Genomic DNA, 22055 nt, shown 5'->3' with positions numbered 1-22055 from the left:
AAAGTTCATGGAAGCAGAGCTCTAACTAAGCACCACACCCCACCCAGGATTACACAAATTCACCAAAGAAAGACCCACCCCAGACTGTCACATTCAGAGGCACCACCTCTATCTCAGCCAGCCTCTAAACAGCAATTTTTGGAGGTGGGGAGAACATCCTGGGGAAGTCTCTCCATTGCTTGCCCTATTCTCATACTCTTCCCACATATCACCACTGGCTTCAGGCCAACTGGGCCAGACAGACCTTGGTCCTGACCTGCTAGGGATGTCCTTATGGCCTGTGTTAGGCCGAGCATCTCAGGGATGCTCCAGCCCCGAGCGCTCATCCGGCACAGCTGCCGCTGCAGCGCGGGGCAGGGGTCGGAGGGAGCACAGACAGGCTCCTTCTCTACAGATGAGCGCACCGAAGGCACAGATCCTGCTGCCTGCAGACGCAACCGGGCAAACACCGCAAGCACTTCTCCCAGAAAAGAGACTTCCACCTCCCGCCACTCTAGGGGAGACAGGCAGCCTTAACCAACCAGAGGCAGCAGATGTTTTAAACCCTCTTTTCTTATGAAACGAGAAGACAGAAAAAGTTGTCATCTTTCCAACAACTCAAAAAAAGACCATGATTTCCCTTTGATGGGCAAGGAAACTGGGTAGAAAGACAAAGAGGACTATTTTCTGTGGTTGATGGAGTTTGGAGCTGGGTTGTACCTGTGAGGAACGCTGATTGCAGCTCTCAGGTACAGCTATCACAGCTCAGACATCCAGAGCTGGTTGGTCTTGCTGCCACCAACAAAAGCCGCTTTAATTTTTAGAAAGTAAATAAGACTCCTCCACACGCACCCCAAACGGAGGGCCTGTAACAGCTCTGCGAAAGAAGTTAAGATCCCATGAAATAGCTCTGCGCAAGTCGGGCAGACAGAGAAGATGCCGTCAGGAACCGCCGCATGTCTGGCCAAGACGAAATCCTCCGCCGTTCTGCAGCACGGAGAAAGGGAGACAAAGGAAGAGCTTGTCCTTTAACCTGCCGGGCTGAGCCGAGTCTTGCGGAGGCCTCAGAAAATTGAGAATTCATGGCACCAGGGCAGGCGCACACGTGGTCTCCAGAGCCCTCCTCTGCGTACATCCACAAACAAAAAGCCTTCACTGCCTCGGCGTTACGAAACTCCTGCTTATGAGAGGAGCTGTTTACAAAACTACGAGGCAAATTAAACAGATCCTTACCGAACACAACAAACAAACCTTGTTTTCTCTTCAGCGTGTAGAAAAGCCAGCGAGACTGAGCCCATTCGGCTGAGCAAAAAGAGAGGGGGCTGAGTGCGGAGAGCCGCTCGCGGTGACGGGGACCCTGATTCGGCTGCTGCAGAGCACGTATGTTTGGAAGGTGCAGAAAGCTCACGACCGGAGCAGCACGGCTTTAAAGCAGAACCAGCTCAAACCCTGGGAAGAGCCCAAGCAATAGAAAACAGCTACATCAGATGATTTATAGGAGGAAAACTGAAAACAGACAAACGTAAAGATATCATCTGCCATCCAGATGGTCCAGTCCTTGCATAACAAAAATGTTGGGAAGAGGAAAGAAGTAACTAAACATCGCACAGCCAGAGACAGAGCTCTGAATGATCCCCCAGTTTAGTCCTTTTTCTGACAAAAATCCCTTCCCCTGTGACTCGGCGGTAGGCGCCAGGACCGCCATGCTCCATGCTGAGGCTTGTCAGCAGACCATGCGCATCCTCCCACAGCAGTCCCACCGCTTCCCCTCCCAGGAGCATTCGGTCTCAGAGAGCGACGGCACGTGGCCGGGGAAGGGCTGTGGCCATGTCCAGCGCTCCCGGGACAAGGGAACGGAGCGCCTTCATCGCAAGGGAAAGCCGGAGCAACAGGGCTGCTTGAGCCAAGAGGCAACAAGGTTGATATCTGCGACTACGTTAAACAGAAGACACCAGAAACTGGCCATGAGAAAAATTAGGAAAAGGTTCACAGCACCAACCAGGGTCTAGAAGGGTTTTAAGCAGGATGGGGGGTAGCAGGCTCCACTGGCCATAACATGGAAAGCTGCGGTTTTATGAAAGGGATTGCATGACAGTGTTGAGAAAAATCCGAAGCGCAGCCGTGACCCAGGAGGCACCTTCCCATCTTAGGTTCCCAGTTCACCCTGCAAGCGCCGAGTGGCTGCGATATCCCAGCATCTGCCCCACACCCCGCTTTGATATTTCATCGGATTGATCTTTATGAATTCTAGCAGATGTACTGAAAACCGAAGCCGCTTTGCGACGTTCCACTGCGGACAAGCCCCACCGCTGAAGACACTGACTGGTCACTCGGATTAGATGCCGCACGCATCCTTTGTTCAAAGGCCCAGGATGCTTTTAAAGCAATCGTGGTTTTGCTTCCTTGCCTGCGCAGGCTGGCGGCGTTGAGCCCTACACAGAGCGGAGGAGAGGACCAAGCTGAGTGGGGCGACGGACCTGCTGAGAACAGGGCCTAGCTCCTGCAAGCCTCAGCCTGCAGCAGCGGCCCGACCAAGCCGCAGCTAGCGAGGGACGCAAGGAGCAGGCAAGGCATTATTTTGTGAGATGCAATTGCAGGCAGAGAGAAAGACACAGAAGAAATTCATCAGTCCAAGTGTGGCATTTTACGGTTTCTGAAGGCAACAGGAAGGCACCAGTAGAGATCACCTGTAAGAGTTTCAGGGAAGACAATGAGTAATTACCCCTTGTTACAACAGTGATAAATGTTTAACTGCTGCATGTCACTGCAATGAGAACCTTAACCCCTGGCAGCAGGCCAGTACCCAGTCCAGACCAACTCTAGATCTGTCAGTAGGCTGTGCCATATGTTGCACTGGCAATTCTTCACAAGCTTTTAATGTTCACTCTGCAATGCCAGGTGCAAGCTCTTAAAACACCATTGCATGTAACAGTAAACCGAGATATGCTTTGTTCGGGGCTTGTGTTTATCTTGGAAAGCAACTCAAGTTCATTCAAACCCTACTCTAGAATGACCCTCAAAACCAAATAATCTCCCTTCTAATAAAGCAGAGTCCCAAAGAAAGCTTTATTTGCTGAAGAGGATTTACTCTAGTAGATTCGAGCCCAGGCAGTACATTGTAGTGCATATACCCTGTAAAAGCTTATAATAGAAGTAAATGCACTCCAACCCCCTTCCTTTTATCTTTCAAAATTTATTTTCTTTCCGTGGTGTTCCATGCCACTGCAGCAATCCATCACCCCGTGGTTTCATCATGTAAATTACAATTTGTCCATGTCTATACACTTTGTCAAACGTGAAGATTAAAAGCTGCTAACAGATGTGTTTTGGCACCAATCTTCACATTCATATCAAACTTGCTTCTTAAAAATACAGATTTTCACACAATCCACAAAATTAAGTGAGAAGCAAACAGTTCTTTGCTTAACTCAGGTGTTTCATGCCATACTAGCAGAGGAATCCCCCACCTACATTTACTAGTGAAGACCTAATCATGTTCTTGTAAAAACGATGTGCTCTTGCAGTAATAAACACACATTTCTGAAGGGAAATGCTTTGCCCTGCATCCTTAATCTCTTTCCTACTCGTTACCGATTTTAGATGGTTGCATCCTCTTCTAGCAGAAACTTCACCATTAAAAGAACTCACCTATCAAGTGAAGTGCCTTGTTAACAACCCACCATGAAGCCACCAAAACTCAAGAAAACTGATATGTGCAGTAAGATACGGGTCAGAGAACCATCCAGTTTATTTTTTTCCCTCCTCCTTCATAAGGCAACTAATTGCTGAGGAAGGATGACAAAAGTCCAAAAAGTGCACGGTCCCCCAGGGAGCTCCAGCCAGCCTGGGACTCCCACCAGCTACCAGACAGCCAGAGCAAAGTGTTATTCTCTCACTCTACCCTAAAGTTAGCATTAAGACTGCTAATAACAACATTTAAAATCCTGTCAGTTTTAATAACTGTTTATAATAATGCTGATAACTCAGGCTTTCTTATTTTCCACACTTGCACAATAGCTGTGTTGCCATGCCAGCAGCACAGACATCAGAAAACATGAAATCCATCAACTTGAAAATAAATGCAGTGAAATTACTTTTTGATATGAAAACATATTCTGTTTTCTTTGTAAAAACTGAATTAGGGCAATAATGGACAAAGACGACAAAGAACTTCTCAGTGACGTAGAAAGATGATTTAATGACCTAAAAAATAACTCCAAAACTGACTGAAGTAAGGACCGTGGGATTCTTCAGGTGAGAAGCCAGCGTAAGACAAGAGGCGTCCTCCATTTTTTGGATGAGCACAGCCTTACTCGTGTAACTTTTTCCTTCGCTCACAGTATTTTGCGAGAGCATCATCTTGGCACATGCAGGCCCTAAAGTTCAGCTCACTGTGAAACAGAAAATTGTTCAGACGGCTTTTAGTTTGCTTTCTCCACCCCAAATATTCCAGTGAAAGTGTTCTGGAATTAAGTATGCGTTTCAACATTTAACCGATTCAGCTGGCCCTGTGGTAGCACATGAATAATTTAGAAGGCATCCGATTCAACCACAGATTTGGGCCTCCGAGGCCTTGCGCAACAGAGCACATCCAGGAGCGGCATTTCGGCACAGCACAGCTCTGCGCCTCTTCAGTATTCGTTGCCCGTGGTGATGTTTTCTGCCGCTTTATCTTTCTGGTTATTGTCACCTCCATGCGAGGAAAAGTTCAAGGGTGCATTTACGCTCGATTCCCTACTTATAGTTTTCTATTTTTTTATTCATGCAGATGTCAAACTGCCAGAGAGACAAAGCAGAACTCCTGAGAATCAAAACACTATTCACTTGACCTGCCCGGTTTTAATATTAATGTGTCAAAAGGAGAGTCGTGTGCTGTCTTGGGAGATACTGCAAATGATCTGTATTCTTTAGCTGCTGCTCTTCATCGGCAGCATGATTATATCATCTCGTGTGCTGTCCTGCCTCCTGCGTTATCTGCTCCACTTCTCGTTCACGCGCTCTGAAGTCAACCCAAAGTATTTCAGAGGGCAAGTCACGTGGCGCGGGCAAGTGCACAAGACAATCTGATACGGTGCCTCCTTCGGTTCCTGGCAAGCCTTGCTGGCACCCGGGAGCCCACGCGAGAGCAGATCGGATCTCAGGGCGCCGAGCAGATGCCTCTCGCAGCAACTGTTTACGGAGCAGCAGCCCTGAGGAGGTGAAGTTGTCGCAGTTAAGGCTTTTACCACCCCCTAACAAAACCCAGCGAGGGCCACACCAACGTGAAACAACCATTTTCCTGTTCTCTTCAGTAACAAGGAAACATTCTTTCCTGAAGATACCTCCCCTAATGCTCCAGGGTAGGCAGTTCCTCCCTGGGTGCCCTCAGGAACAATGTACCTTTTCAAATAAAGTTCCTTCTCTGAAGCAGCATCCATCAACTGCCTCTCCCCCAACCCAGAGCCGTAGCAGACAAGCATGAGCATTTTGTTTGCTTCAATGAGCAAAACAATGAGAGCATTTACCTTGGCAGCTAACCCAAAAAATTGCCTTAGTTATCCCTCATACCGTTTCCTAACTTAACAGCAGAAGCACAGTGCCAGGCAAGGCAAGGCAAGGGGGAAACAGGGGAAAAAAAAAAAGTCAGTGGGCTGACACCCTCCTGCATGATACCATCAGCTCCAAACCTACAGCCACATCCATGTGCGCTCTCAGCCCATTAAATCCGCGATGATTGCTGCTCTAGCATACTTTGAAGGTTATGCCTAGCGCAGTCCCTCAGATGGCTGCTGCTGAGGCAGATGCAGCCACATTCTTGGCAGGTCTTCTCAGGGTCATCTTTGATGTGGAGAACTGCTTGGTATTGTTTTCTGCGTTGACGTTTGCCCTTGGCACGTGGGATACGATGTCCTTGTGTATGGCAGCCCTCCCGTTTGTTCCACGGCTTGCAACTCGCTGCCTGGACAGCGCTGCTTCTTCGGACACCCCTTCGGGACACTAAAAGGGCTTCTTAGTTCTTCTGGCAGGTTTTCAGTTGCCCACGAAGAAGCATCATCTGTCTCTCATCTCCTTTCAGTGCAGGCAAGCAATAATCTCATTTTTATTTGTCACTTCACTGGAGGGTCTTGCTCTTGTCCAAAGGGCGCCCTGCTTTGCTTGATACAGGAACTTCAAATTTCTTCTGAAAAAGAATTAAGGACACTCTCCCCTTCAGTCAAACCAAGCACGAAGCCTGGACAAAGAGAGATATGACCTTTGCTCACCAACTGCACTTTTAGATCCAGATCCTCAGATGGTAATCATGAGGGGCATAATATTTTTAAAAAAATAAGAGTTCAGTTCCTAAATATTTTTGGTGGTACTGGCCTTAATTCTTATTTATTCAGTATTTTATTATTTTCATCACTGTTTCTCCTAAGCTGATATCTGGTCCGTGTTCAACTTCCACGAGAGAAGGGGGAAGTGCCATACTTCAGGAGATGTGTCTGGAGCTGAGGGAGTTCACACAAGGAGTAGACGGGTCGGTTTGTGCACATACAGTGCTTCGCCTCATGTTCGATGGACGCCTCATTAGAAAGGACACAGTTCATTGCAAAGCGGGTTAAAATCGTCAGACTGTTGCTCCAGGTTTTCGACAGCTGTAGGAAGGCAGATTTCCTGCCCCTTCACAATCACCTTCAACAAATGGTTTCAAGAAAATTCCTTCCAACACCATTGCTGCTATCATCACACTTCATTAGGGAAAAATGCTAACACCAAAGATGCTCAACCTCCTCCATCCACTGTAAAATATCTCCAGCAGCTTCCTCTCAACTCCGAATGTCTCTCCAGAACAGCAGATGACAGAAGGTGCGTGTATGCCCCATATGAAGCCATGTGTCTGTTCTATATGGTTCATCTCTGCTTCCAAATCAAACACCATTTCTTATATACGACTTCAAAGCTGCTACCTTTCTCTGACAAAACAGACAGGGTTTCCCAAGGATGGGCAGAAAGCCCCTTTCAAGCAGCCTCGCTGCCTTGCAGTCAGCTTCCACCTCATGGGGCTTTCAGCACACAAATGCTTGCAGGGGAAGTGATTTAAGAGCTTCAAGTTCACAGCAGTTCCTCAAAAGATCAGAAACAATGGCCGGAGGAAAAAGTGGCCAAAATAATACATAAATAATACCAGCTTATTGACATAAATCTCCTGGGGGCTGCTGTAGAAAATTCTCGCTGCCGCCATGGCTGTGCAGTAAGGTCACACCAGCACCTCCCCACCTGAAGCTCTGCAAAGAGTTGGGTGACACAAACACACCAATTTGGGTGTCACGCAGCCGCACATTGGGCCCTTCAAACGCGTTTGCTTCCAACCCTGTACCTCTACAACTAGACCACTCTTGTCACCCCTTGGCTCAAGTACGTTCCTTCTGACACCACGTAATGCTGTCAGTGGGCGCTAACCATGGCACGCAGCCTACACTGATTTTCTTAAACAAAGCAACCTACAAGCAGAGAATCTACATAAGTCAGCTCGTGTTGACATCCACTCCCCAAAACATGTCCTGCCCAAGAAGCGCAGCTCCCTCCACCATGTCCTTTACACCCTAACCACCCACTCATCCCGTCCACGAGCCCCTCGGGTGCCAGCTTTTCCACAGCCCTGGACAACTCAGCGAGCTGGAACATTCAACCGGCGCAGGGCGAGCGAGGGGCACCCTGTGCCCCCCACGCTGGCAGATCGGCCCGCGGGATGTCCAAGGGGTGCAGGCAGCTGCTGGGCTCCTGCTGAGAGCATAGCTCCAGCATAACCTTCCATCCCATCCTGTCCGCTGGTCTGCACACAAGCAGCCCTCTGGGCACCTTGCCCTCAAAAGGTGTCAACCCTGGACAGGGATGTGGGTCTAACCACATGTAACACATTAAAGGAACGTTTCTGCAGCTTGAGAATTGCAGGTTCTCGCCCTTTTTTTAGCCATTCTGGGCTCTGGCTTGTATTTTCTCCTTTCTCTCCAAGAAAAGAGCACTCATGGCTGGGGCAGGAAATGTCAACCCTGGCAGCAATTTAACCCCGCTGATTTTAGTGCTTGTCAAGGGCTAAGTAATAAGCGAGTGATTACAGGATGGCCAGATTTCCGTCCCCCAAAGGCGGGGGGGGGGGGGGGGGGGGGCAGGAAGGTCAGAGGGAAAGTACCAGTCTTCAAGAGATGATAAAGGAAAGCACTGGAGGCCTACAACCGTTAGCAGCCAAAATCAGATGCAGTTAGCATTTCAAGCAGGCAAGAAATGAAAACTTGAGCTTTTCCTCAGATTTGCTGTTCAGCACAGATCTGGAGAACTTTGTTCTTTGGGTCCAAAGGAGGGAATTCTAGGGGGTGAAAACCAAGCAGAAAACACAAATGCATGTTTTAGATATAATCTAAAAACAGTCTGCGCTTTCTCTCAAAACCAAACAGCTTTCTCACAGTTGTACATTTGGGCAGCAGCACATGGCTTTTGATCCATTCAATGCCAAATTAAAGTTATTTTCTAGCTCTGAAATTAAGCATACTTGCAGCTTTTCAATATTATCTCTCCCTTTTCCCTTTTACTCTCAAACTTATACAAGGACAATACCTTTCTAAATGCATGTCTCCTTTCTAGTGAAGGTGTGAAAATATATAGTATCATTAAAAAGCCATCAAGGCCATTCTACTATAAAGTATTTTTTGCTTTCACGATAGCATCATGTGAAAGTAAAAAACAGCTGCATTTTGCAGCAGTTTGTATTTCCCCCCCTGAGAATTTTCAGTTAAGCGCATATAACTTGCTTGCTACAAAAAGCATTAAAAGTAAAACTAATTTGCATTACTTTGGACATTTTTTAATAAAGAAGAAGAGAAGATTTATCCCTCACATAAAAAGTTAATCCATGGTATAAGCAGACATCCCAACGCAACTCATCAGTAAAAATAATAAGGAAGCATAAGTCAATAGAGTCATTATATAGAGCTCAGCAAAGCTGGACTAATCACATGTAATGTGGGAAGCCCCAGAACACAACTGCAAAGCAGCAGGCATAAAAACATCAGCTTTCAAACTCACGTATAGAATTTCCCATTGTGTCTTGCAGAAACACAATGTTAAATTTCCATTGAATGAGATTAAAATACTATAGAAAAGATTATTCCTTCCACTAGTGCAACTAAAGCTACAACTTCACTCAACATTTGAGAGGTATTCAGCAGCACAGACTCTTACTATCGCTTTGAAAAGTGAACTGTTGCACAGTTTACAATGGAACTTCTGAAACCCAAGTGGAAAGCCGGGTAACTGTAATTCTCCATGGAGCATGAACTATTTTTGCAGCTGAATGCGTCTCTGGATAACCTTCTAAACCCAAGCAATTAATTCTAGAATTCAAGGCGATTCTACACTCAAGGATCTTCAAAAGGAAGAAAGAAATCACGATGCCACCTCAAGTTCACAACACTGATTCGTAACAGATGTGGGGACTGCAGCCCTTGTGGGACCGTGTCAAGCCTGCAGAGGTTTTGATGAATTCTGAGCACATGCAGCATAAACAGGAGCTCTCACTTGCACACGTTCACTATCTATCAAGTGATTGCGCGTTCCCAAAAAATCATACCTGAGCTTAGTGAATGGACCTCCATCCTGAATACTTCATCTTCACTGTCCAGCAGTGAAATCCCCATTCCCTTTTTCCCCTCCTCTCTGACAATAGTATCTGCAACAACTTTAGACAGCTGGAAACAAGATCCACCCAATTTGAAGCCTCAGCCAAAAGGTCGGCCAGACAACGACCTTACCACCCTACCTAGTCGGCATGCCTCACTGCTGACCTGACACGGACACAGACACGTAGTCTCATCCAGCAGCCAACCAACCCTCGAACATCTCCTTCCCTCCACAGGACAGCGTCCACAAGGCCAGAGGCTTTTGCAGCCTCATAGGAGGAACCTTGCACGTCCCACGAGGAGGTCTATGACACTCGTCCTCAATGAGACAGAGGCGGGCGGCACACAGACACACATCACCCTAGAGTCATCACTATTACAGGGACACAGCCGAGGCAGCCAGGTATCTAAAACTGCTGGCCACTGATTTACAATTCCCTCCTGGAGCCTGGAAATATTAGTAAGGAAAGTGCTTCCTTAGTAATATTCTTTGCCCTATCACACACATGCAGGTTTATCGCAGGCTGTTTTTGTCATTTCTGTTCAAGAAAAATTAACATGGAAGTAGATTTTTAGGGCTGCAGTATTTTAGTAATACCTCTGTAAGTCAAAGCAATTTGAATGATTCTCACTTAATGATGCTACTTGTACTGCCTCCAAAAGAGCATTCTGCTTCCGAGAGTGCCTGAACGGCTCTGTTTTTTCTTTCTTTCCTTCTTCTTTTTTTTTTTTTTTTTTTCCTCCTCTCCTCCTGTTACTTAGGGTGATTCAAACTCTGCTGCCTGCATTTTCAGCCTGGTGTTTTATTACTTGGTAACCAGGTAGATGGAAAGAAAACCTCTCTGCTTGATTAAATCACTGTACTAAATTCTCTAGTCCACAGGAAATGAACTGAGTTTGTTAAAAGGAAATCACTAATATTTGTTATCTTACACAATCACTTTAAGGAAATTATCTAACACACCTGTTCCCTATACAGCACAACTCAGATCAAATTACAGACAAATCTCATGGCAAAAAAAGAAAAAAGTCATTCTACTTAAACCACTCCAAAGTAGTTTATAAGTAGGGGGGCGCACATTTAAATGACCAACACATTTCACACACTAGTCACTTTGGGGGGTCAGACGTGTAGACATCTGAGGTCTAACTTCAGCTCTTTTTGTGTGGCACCAACTACAACAGGCTCCAGCCCTGCGCACATGGCTCGTACTTACTGTTATCATAGAAGTACTGTTTGCTCACGTTAACAGCCTCTCCCCGTGCCTGGGAACGAGGGACTGTTCCATAATAGATGCCCATAATGCCCATGACTTGCTCTAATTTGAACGCAATATGGAGAAGATACAGCCATTACATGAGCAAACATGATAATTTCCACTGCAGAAGGTATTTAATTTCCTGCTTGTTGCTGTTTCATAGACAGGAGGACAGCCTCAACCTGGAAAACACCTCTGCTGCTAGTCTGCAATACTGAATGACGACAGCCAACGGCCACTTGCATCCCCTAGAACATGACCCTGCCACACAACCACACAGCCGGGCAATTCTCATCAAAAAGATGGGACTTGGTCCCGTCTGTGTTCAAGCACCAGCAATGCATCTGGGTACCTATTCTAAGAGTTAAGTGCATCTGAAGTGTTCTGCAGAACTAGGACAACAGGGAACAAAGGCTACGCCCCATCCATGGGCCGTGGGAAATGGGAATAAGCATGAGATTGAGCTTACCGCAGACACTTTGCTAATGACATCCCTTGCAACAGCGAGGCCTTGTGCAAAAGTGCGGGCAGCCACAAACGCTCGCGTCACTTGTAGCTTGAGCTTCCGCGGCACGTCTCCAAAGGGCTTCAGCTGCTCCGTGTACTTGCTCACGCACTCGAGGTACTCGTCCGTGAAGTGGTACTGCGGGTTCACTAACCGGAACATGCGCTCCAGGAGGCGCGCCCAGAACTCGTTGAGCATCTCTTCCAGGTTGACGTTGCCACCCACATAGTACCGCTTCAGCTCCACGAAGAGGTCCTTGAACAGCTCGGAGTTCTGCATGTACAAACGGCCATACGTCCGCACAAACATGTCGTTCAGCGACTTCTCGGCATTTTCAAGAAGTTCCTTGAAGAATTCTAGGAAAGAGCAACAGAAGCCATGGTAAAGGACCTCAGGTTGATCATTCTCATGTTTTTACAAGCACTGGCATTACTTAACTTGAAGACTCACTGCAATGAGACCATCACCCAAATGAAATGGAAAGCTAAAGGTCATCCTAAAATGGTAGCTAAGAGGCAAAAATTTTCAAAGAATTTTTTGCATTTCAGAATTCTCGTTTACTTTTCATAAACCAAAAACCCCCACAACCCCCCAGATCCTAAGACATGCATGGGTGAAATCTCTTTTGATACATAACTGAATGCCACAACAAAAGTCAGCAAACTGAAGAAAATACAACAGTTTCTTGTATTACCATTCATCCATCTTAAATGAAGTTGTTTTGGAGCACAGGACTATTGGAAAGCAAAAATAAAAAATGTTAAAGCAGCTGTTTTGAACAAATGGTTCTTTCTTTTCAGTACTGTCAATTCATTTTCTAGAACATCATTAACAAATTTTAATACATTTTAAAACCAAAATATCTACATGTGGGTTCTTTCTCCCATCTCTCAAGTTTGTCAGATCTCTAGGGCAGAGCCTGTCTGTAATTACATAATTGTTTGTGATTGCAGGCAGGGCCTTTAGATGTCTGTAGCAGTATAAAGAAAGTCTAATTAAGCCAGAATTTGCTCAAAATGCAAGGGCCAAACACTTGACACTTGCAAGGCTGACACGCGATTTTTCAGATGATGGAAGACAGAAGGGGGGCCCTCTGGTGTCATCGCTTCCAAAAGCGAATCCCTGCTTCAGTTCAACGTCCAAGAATACCAGACAGCCCGGTGCCAGAGAAGAGCGTGCTGAAACGCCACCGCCCTACGCTGGCAGTGCCACCCACGTCTCCGACGCCGATAACGCGCCGACGCGATGACACTTGGCACAGAAGATGCATCCACCCGGCAGCTTTAGGAACATCCACCACCGATTCAGTGACACCAAAGCCTCAACGCACAGGGAGAAGGCTAGGCACAGGGAAAAGGCCGGGATCGCTCGCCCTGCCGCGGGCAATTTGTACGCGGGGAATAAGCTGACCTACCCCACAGCAAAGCCATTGTGGCCAAACAAAAGAGAGGCTGCTCCCAACTAAGTGGCAACGGTTCAAAGAAGGGGAAAACCCAGCATTTAGTTAGGTGTGATCAAAGACTGGCCTACTGGAAAGTCTTTGCATTGAAGACTTGGCGCAGACAGGGTAAAAATTAAATAAATAAGAATGAGGGAGGGGTCCATCAAGCCAAATGAGTCAGTCTGGGCCATTTAGGAACAATACGCCACTCTACGGGCCTTGGAAGGAGCTCGGGAGAGCTAGGACAACCGCTGCAGGGACAAATAGCTATTTCCTCACGCCATGCAGGACGTGCTTCTCAAAACTGAGGCTTCACCTGCCCAACCTAACGAGCTTCTCAAGACCTGCTCTAGCAGCAGGGGTGGCGAGAGGCTGCGAGGACAGCTGCCCGGAGCGGGACGGCACGGCTCCCCGGGGGCTGCACGTGCTTGCTCGTCCCCGGAGCGGCACGCCAGCTCCGCTGTGCCCGGCCTCCCCATTACAGCGCCCGCCTGGAAAAGCTGAGGAAGCGTATTATTTGATGCATGCCACTAGCGACTGAGGATTCTGACCTCTGCTTTTCTGTGACTCATATTCAATAAATATTTTTCAATAAAACATGCCTCTGTGTTTTCTTAATCCTCAAAGGAGTCATGTTTAGAGTCAGAAGTTGTTAGAAGGAGAGGGGGGGAAGATATTTTGGCCCAGTGTGAATTTAAACCTTGTTAAAATGTATTAAAGTATGCTGAAGTTCAGATTTTTAGTCTTCAAAGTGCTCCAGTACAAACAAAGACTAACAGAGAAAACATTTTCTGGAAAAACTGAAACATTCTTCGAGTTCCTGACGAACAAAGTCATGGGGTTTGGTGGTTGACATAGCTGTATATAATGTAGCCTCTTAGGAGCCCAGGAGAAATGATCCAGGGAAGAAGAGATTGATTTCAAACACCCGCCACGTCCTCTGTCCAATATCAGCAGGAACCTCTACTTTCGTTCCCATGACTGGCATTTCCTCTGCAGGAAGATTTTTTGTAGCTGAGTTTATACTACAGAGATTAGTTTGGTGTATATTAATTTCTAATTCACTTAATCATTTTGAAAGCTCACTTCCTTCCTTTGCTCAGGCCTTTTAATATCGCCAAATAAGTTGTTTATTTAAACACTTTCGTACCAGGCACAAGAGCTAGCAGATGCGTCAGCAAACTCTTCAGAAAGGATTAGCTTCCAGAACGACAGGGACATGAAAAACCATTAAATATTTCCAACCATCAGCCTAAAGCGGCTCCGAGTATTGTTTAGAGCCAGAAAAGTTATCTCAAGTAATACATCCCTGTTGCCATAACAAATTTATTCTCCTGCCCAAACTCATTTTGCTGGTTTCACTCCAAACTGAAACGTGAATAAACCATATCCAGGCTTTAGAGCAGCTTGTCTCTTTGCGATTTTTAATATGGGCTAGGATACCGGGCGATAGTCGCTCCTCGCTCTCCCCTTAAAGAAATCAGCTTGGGGCAGAGTAAGGAAAATTAAGCTTTCCTCCGCATAAGGCAGAGGCTTCCGAAGCAAGGAGAGGGAAACAAAAATATTCCATTTCATAACTTAAACGCTAGTCTGACTAGTAACTCACCACGTCCAATTCAATATTAATTCTCCCCTTCGCAGAAACGAGCTGATCAGCAAGCTGCAGCGCAGCCTAGAATTAACCTTGCCACCGCAAGAAAGGAAACAGCAGGTTCCTCTCTTATGTCTTGACTGTTAGTGAGGTAAAATAAATGACCACCTTTCATTTGTGTTAGCAGTTGACTTCTTCTCAAACAAAGCAAACACACAAAGGACTTGGTTGCTTATTTTATAGGACCGTAAAAGCAAGTTTTACAGCTGTGTTGCAAGCAATCTGTACTCATTAAATTATCACTTTGACAGACTTCCTGCGAAAAGCTGTCAAATGCAAACATTTTTCACACACGACAAATCATATTTTGCCAGTGCCCTCCAAAACTCTGCTATTCAGAGAGATGTCAGGCTCCTTTGCCTACTAGTTATCATGTTTAAACTGGCAAAAGTGAGGAACACAAAAAAAAAAATCAGCACGGGTTTCAAGAAACAAACCACAGGAGCAGCGTGTGCAATCCGACTTACAGGAGCCGTCCCGCGTCCGTCCCTCCAGTCTCCCAGCGGACAGCAGAGCATGGAGAGCTGTCTGGCTTACAAGGAGAAAAGCACCACTTCCCTAAATTTCGTCTTTACCGACGGCACGCCGCACCTACGCGTGCTCCAAGGAGGGCTCGGGCACAGCCTGGGTCTGCAGCTACGCCAGGACAAGCTGCTGATGGGACGCTACCGAAGGTGGCCAACGGCGCTGAGTTAACGTGAATCCCGGTCAGCTCTGGTCCCACCTGAAATGGGAGGCAGCTGCTTCAGCCCAGCCCAGAGTTGCGCTGGCTTAAGGGACGGTACCTGCGTAGGTCACACCAAGAAGTAATCCTCACGAAAACACAAACTGCTTTAGTTAAGCAGAAGTCCTCTGCAACCAGCATTCCTGAAAACGCACCAAGTACGAGCCACCTATATCACAGTATGTTTAATATCAGCGTTGTTCGTGAGGTTACTGAACGCTGGAGTTTGTAAGGAGGTGTATAATGAACTGTCGGCTCCCTATGAATTTCAGCGCCGCCTTTCCAACAGCTTCAACACTCCTTGCAAACTTGTTTCTCCTTGCACAATTTACCACTTAAGGCATCTCAGCTGAGCCCCACCAATACAATGTCATTTTGTAAGTCACAAAAAATGCCCAGGAAAAGAGCAGGGCTCAGGCCCTCAACCATGCTGTCCCTTTTCAGAGGGGAGAAGGTACCATCGCTGCTGTCTGCACAGTGCAGGTCAGTGGCCCTGTGGGGGAAGAGCTAGAAAAGCTCTCCTAAAATTTTTCTGTATTGCAAATAAATCCTGTGAACCTTACAGACTTTGATGCTCAAAGGAATGTGATACTTTTAATGCAATTAACTTACTGAGATAGAAAAGGATGTAATCCATAGTCAGGCAAGCTAAAGCTCTGGACTCCGTGTATTCTTTTTCACATGTTTAAATTCAGTGAAGTGTTTCAATGTCCAGCACTTGGGGAGAGCGTAGAGACATCATGAAACATTAAAGGAGGCTGGACCTGATGTATCTGATATTTCTACAGTAAGAGTCCCAGAGGAAAAGAAATCTCGGTGTTTAAACAAACCCTTCCATAAAAGGGCACAATGGGAAAAATTAACCACGGTTACTTGAAATTTCCTTTCTTCAAGTAATAGGATCTATTATAGTGGGTACACTGACCTGTTTGCAACCTGAGGGCAGACCCAACCCATCAGCAAGCAAGCACAGAACCACCCCTCACCTTCTGACACTGCTTCCACATTAAATCAGTTTCCGCAGCCAGAACAACTCAAAACAACCTTTCTTCCAAAATAGAGATGCATTAGCTACTTGGAAAAACACAATTACTCCACCTACGGCAATGCACAGGGCAAATTCCACCTACAGACAATAAACCCAGTTCTTTGGATTTTTGCATCCAATTTGTTTATCTTGGATTCATAGGTCCCATCTGAAAACATCCTTTCCTCAGAATAAGCAGCAACATTTTCCTGTATTTAGGCTAACATTTGCAGATGTATTATAGTGGGATCTGCACAGTAGAGGGCTTTTGAGGAGGAAAGACCGCTACGGTAGAGGACAGTCTTGCCTAAATCAAAGGCAATTCCTGCAAATTAGATGAACACATCAAAAGGGCAGGTTCGGCTTCCCCCAAGTCAGGTTTGACATTTCCCTACGAGTTTGGGGACAAAGGAAGAAACAAGACTGCACGGATCCAGCTGCCTCCCGTCACCGACTGCCACGGCCGGGCCCCTCGGCCAAGAGCACCGTGCTGCGGGAGGGCTCACGCGCTTCCAGCGACGCCGGGGTGCCTCAAACTGCCCAAACAGGGAGCCCTCTCCTGCCTGAAGGCCCCATCCATAGCCTGTCACCTTAGAAGTGCAAAGCTTTGCCTCGAATTCCCCGTTCTTCAGGGATGAAAGGCACATTTCACAAAAAGCCTCTTCTCCTTACATCCAGAAGCAGGGCGCTACGTGGCATCCAGCAGCAAGCTGCCGGGAAACACCTTCTCTTCCAGCAATTGCAAAGATCTGAACCGTAAGTGAATCAGGGCTCAGTGAGGGTAAGCCCCCCATTTTATAGCATGGAGAAAACCCTAACTGCAGCACAAGAAAAGGCAGAGTCCTGATAAGGACCTCGGGGAGGTTGTTACGCCAATACCTTCTCCACAAATGCCCATCTGCTGGCTGCGTTCAGGTGCGCTTGTGTCAGTCCAAACAAGAGCAAAGCTGCACTGCACATTACATTCCCCAAAACCTCTGGGCACGTTAAACTTTACATGCGCCAAGTTTGCTTATTTTGGAGCTGTGTTTTCAACTAGCCTTAAGAGTACTCTGCTCAAGGTTTCCAAATTAAGTATGTGAACAGATACCCGGTAGACATACAATTACTCAACACTCCTTAAAAAACAGAACAAGACCCCGGAATTCAGAGGGAATATGCTGATTTTTATGGGCACAATAATTAGTTTCAGATAATTTGCCACCCAGCTTTTCGGGTATACTCTTAATTTGTTGTCCAAGGTATAACGAACTAAGCACTGTCTGTCTTACCGAAACCTTTAATTTGCTTGTCTGTGTAGACAATTACACTTCCTAGCGCGTACAGAAGAACACTGCCACAAAGAGATTAATTATATTTACTCATAAAATGGTTTACTCATAAAACGTGCACGACAAGATGGATTCCCAAAAGATCACTCTCGCCCAAACTCGGTCCCCACCAAAGGCCGTTCCTCGAGCTGGGCTGTGCCACAGAGGGACGGAGCCAGCACATGGTCCCAGGGCCTCTCGGAGGTACCTCTGCGGGGGCAAACCCCACCCTGCAGCTGGGCCCGCGGCATGAGGCAGAGCTCAATCCAGACAGATAAAAGGAATTTGGAGGAAAAGATGAATGTTTCACAGCTCTTTTCACCTCTAGGGTGAACCCATCCATAGCTATGCCACCTACTCCAAAGGGAAAAAAAAAATCTTTAAATGTGCCTCATTACTTTTAATATGCCTTCACTTCCTTTATTGCATATCCCACATTTGTAATTTCCACCAGGGAAACACAAACCATAGCTTAACAACCTTTTTCCAGAAGTGTTGAGAAACCGATGAATACATAGTGTTAACACATTTATTGAATATGAACTCAGGAAGGGCAGGGCAATTCCAAAAGCCGTTTCTCTGTCCTGTTTTAGAACATGTGTTTGCACTTACTGACACGGGAAGAACTCTTCCACATGCGTTGCAGAAATACAGGCTTAAATCATGCCAGTGTCACAGCAACAGCCCTCATGACATGCAAACCCCAGAGAGCCAAAAGGCACAACAAAATCTCCCAACTTTGCTTAATTATTGAAAGGTTTCAAGACAATAACTGGACTACAACCTCCTGGGGGGAAAAGAACAACAAAAAAAAAACCAAAAACCACACACAAGATTTCTAGAACGTCTTGTTTCTGATGGGCTCAAGAACATCCTCCTCTTCCCTCCTCTCATGCTGGCAGAAACCCAGAAGAGCAGGGAAGCAGCTAGCACATGGCGTGACATGACTGTGGGCAAACAGGGACCAACCTCATTAGAGGCATAGGAAGCAAAGAAGGAGCCGGCGGGAAGCGCCGAGTGCTCTGGAGATCGCAGTCTCTGATTCAAGAAGGAATAACGGCACATACTACACATAACAGTGCTCCTAAGAATCAGAAAAGCTACGATAGCAAAAATGCCCTCGATACTGGGACATCATGTGTTTTACCTACACACATGGTGTCTTACCCTACATTCTCCTCTTGTTCTGTGCTGCTCTGCCTCATCCCACCCACCAGGACAAACCCAGATTTCACAGCCTCCTTGTCCCCGTTTCTAGGAACCTCCTCCCAAAGCTTGGGGCTGGAAGGCTCAGGGCAGGAGGAGAGCCCTCTCCACCTGAGCCCTCCTGCTGAGCAGAGAGATGGCTCCCAGGCTCCTCCACCGCAGCACATCACCCCTTAATGTTTGCACAACCACCCCGCTACAGCCCCTCCAGGGTTCCCAGACATCCAACTCCTCCTCACAGCTCCCTCTGCCAGCTCCTGGCCCCCTCCAAGACCTCATTCCTTTTTCTCGACGCTGCATCTCGTTCTTACGTATCCCATTCTAGGTCAGCTATAGCGGGCTGTTCCCGCTGCTCCCATTCCTCCCACGCTGCCTTCTCTTTGAGTAGCGCCACATCCTTCAGTCCCAGCTCTTTTCTCCTCCTCACTATCGCAACTCAACAGCCATCTTCCCCCAATGCAACTCCTTAGTTTCATCCCCCCAATTACTTCAACTTCTGCACTAATCAAACCCTTAAAACTTTGCATGTGGCTTTACCTCGGCATGACTCTTGACCCACCTCTTTCCCTCCCCATTTGCTTGGTCTTCACTCCACTGCCCTCCAATCTCTCCATAGCTAAATTTCACCACATCCATCCTCCAGTCTCACTTGGCTTGTCAGATCATTGATTATTTTTTAGCCGGTTTTAGCTTGCTGGCCCCAGGTCCATGCAGTACAGAAACACCAGCTTCCCACTCCAGAACAGCAAACTGCAGCTCCAAAATTTTCAAGCAAGTTCCTTCAAGTTGCCTCCTGCATGCCACATTTCTGGAACGCTCAGAAAGGTATTTCACATATATATTTCCTTCCAAGCCTGCCTTCTCACTGCTAAAGAACTTGAGGAAGACTTGTGCCGCTGAACGGTGTTGACTACTTTCTTGTTCCCGTTACCTCAATTCCCCTCATGTTGTTATATTTGTACTGAGAGCGCTTTCAGCTCTCTTATTTGTTTGTACAGCATGCAAATGGCTGGACATTAAGACATTTCAGTACATTTAACGCTAATGAAATAATAGCATGGACCGACTCTGCCTCAGTGGAACATTATACTCTCAAACTGAGTTCAAGAACCCAGAACGCCATCACCTTAATCAATATACAGGGGAGCAGTTCCCTGGACTACAGAAGCAAAGGGCACACATATGCTAGATGGTTTCTTTGTGCAGAAAGGAGGAAAAGAGAGTTAATTTTAAACAGACAAACAATAGCTCATTGACTGCTTGACAGCAATTAGTAACTAGAGAACACTAGACACGTTTCCTGTGGCCGAGGATAAAGCACGCTGCCCACATCTTTGTTTTTTTAAAAAAACAGAAGGGTAGGAACGGTTTACCTCTGATCTCAGCAGCAGAACTGCTTGGATGCAAGAGGGCAGAAGACCATTCGATCCCATCAAGCCCAAACAGAAAGTGGCTTTGCCCATTACTCCTCACTCAGTTGCAAAACCTCAGCTTTGTTTCCCACCTACGGGGCAGGAGACTCTCTGCCTTTGGGACCTCACCCCTTTGAGATGGCTTGATCTCAGGATCTTTCTGAGCCTGCCGACACAGGGGACAGGTACAGAAAAAACACTGACTCTTCTCAGTGAGCACAACTAAAAATCAGTGTTTTTTCTGTACCTTTTTAAAGGCCTCCAGAGGCAGAGGAGCCAGTTAACAGAAAACAAAGCATAAACGAACTTTCACAGCTGCAGACAGCAGACAGTTTATTTCATTATTGTTGCAGCAAGAAGGCACAACTAGAAGAGCACAAGTGGGATTTGCAAGAGGAAGTGAGTTGGTGGTTGCTCCCTCTTGCTTCTCCTAAAGCACTCCACTCCCACCCAGGACAAGCACAGGTCCAAAACCAACTCTAAAGGCCTGTATCTCGGCAGAAGGCAGCTGCTTCTCCTGCGAATATAAGGGATCTTCCCACTGTTTTCTACCCTGATCTGTATGATGTTAGGTGCCATCCCCTTCTGCAGAGGCCAGATAGAGGCTGCATCTTCATCTAAAAATGAGTAGCAGCAGATAGACAAAAACACCATATAATGTGTATGCTAATGCTATATTCATTATTAGTGCACTTGCCAAAGGAGGAGTTGTAATGGGAGAGCTCTCTCCAACCAAACAGAAAAACTGCCTCAAAAACACAAGACACCCTGCTCTTGCATAGCAAGCGTTCAAGTGCCACCACGTCTCTAGTTTCTCTCCACAACACTCTCCAGGCCCCAGCACGTTTCCACGCCAAGGGCTCAGCCTTGGCCTCCACCGCGATGGCTGGGTTGTTAAACTACTCCTTCGTCACCCCAACGCAGCACAGGCACTGCCACCAGGTCCCATCGCCCCCGCTCCCGGGAGCAGCCTTCTGCTAAGTGCACCAGCAGGCAGGCTGCAGAGCCGGACTAGCCCCCCAGGTCCTACCACGCCATCCTCGGTGCCACGGGCACGACGGGGCCCCGGCACGCAAGCGCAGACTTGCAGAATTAGGTCCTGGGTCTCTGCTGTTGCAGGCAGTTTCCAATAAAAGAGTTAACGCAATATTAAGGTCCCAAAAGGGCAGTTATTTTGGTAAGGGAGATCGCCCTGATGATCTGCCAAATTCTAACTATAGGAACCGTGGTCTGGACACCTGTGGGGCTCGTCTTTCACTATTTTCCTCTACACTGTCTGGAGCAGTGGAAAAGACCACCAAGACAGAGGACGGCGAGGGAAGGCCACGGCGAAGGGAAAGTTTCCCCCATCCCTCATGCTCCAGGACAGGACAAGAGCATTCTTTCAGCACACAGCCCGCACATCTTGTTGTGACAAACATTCCTGGTTATTAATACTTCCCAGCATGTGTCCTGCTGCCCGACGCATCCAGTTACAGTACGAGACGCCTGCGCTCGCACACCTATCCCGTGCTCGGGCAGCCCGCTCTACACGCACAGTGTAGCCCCTCTGCACACCACAACGTAACGGGCTGCGTGAGAGTTGTAATGTGCAAGGAGATTCCCAGGCTGGCAGGACTTACACTGGGCTCTTTTTGGCTCACCCCGCACTCCCATCCTCTGCTACGGGAAGCGAGTGTCGCAGGCTAGCAGGGCTGGCGCGCAGCAGAGGCTCCCTCCTCACCACCTGAGGGCCAGGTAGAAGCGCCTGCTAATCCCATCTGCTCTTGGACTCTTCCAGGTGACTTACTACATCAAGACATCGGGGATGAATTCAGTAAAACCACCAGAGGTCCTGGCAAGTCTCCCTGCTGTCTCACACTGGGTGAGCACTGGCTGCTAAGCTGATGGTTATCTGAACAATACA

At 47.2% G+C, this 22055-nt stretch overlaps 1 protein-coding gene across 1 annotated transcript in view; it reads right to left on the bottom strand.

The window, feature by feature from the left end:
• The window catches only part of GPC4 (glypican 4), a 76122-nt gene that overhangs the window by 15200 nt on the left and 38867 nt on the right, over positions 1–22055 (bottom strand). Inside the window, exon 3 of the mRNA XM_064518332.1 lies at positions 11343–11734. Coding sequence (XP_064374402.1) covers positions 11343–11734 — 392 coding nt within the window. The remainder of the gene's footprint in view (positions 1–11342; positions 11735–22055) is intronic.

This window comes from Dromaius novaehollandiae, chromosome 11, assembly GCF_036370855.1.
Source record: "Dromaius novaehollandiae isolate bDroNov1 chromosome 11, bDroNov1.hap1, whole genome shotgun sequence".
Taxonomy (NCBI): Eukaryota; Metazoa; Chordata; class Aves; order Casuariiformes; family Dromaiidae; genus Dromaius; species Dromaius novaehollandiae.
The sequence above is the reverse complement of the archived record's forward strand: the minus strand, read 5'-3'. Positions and strand labels throughout refer to the sequence as shown.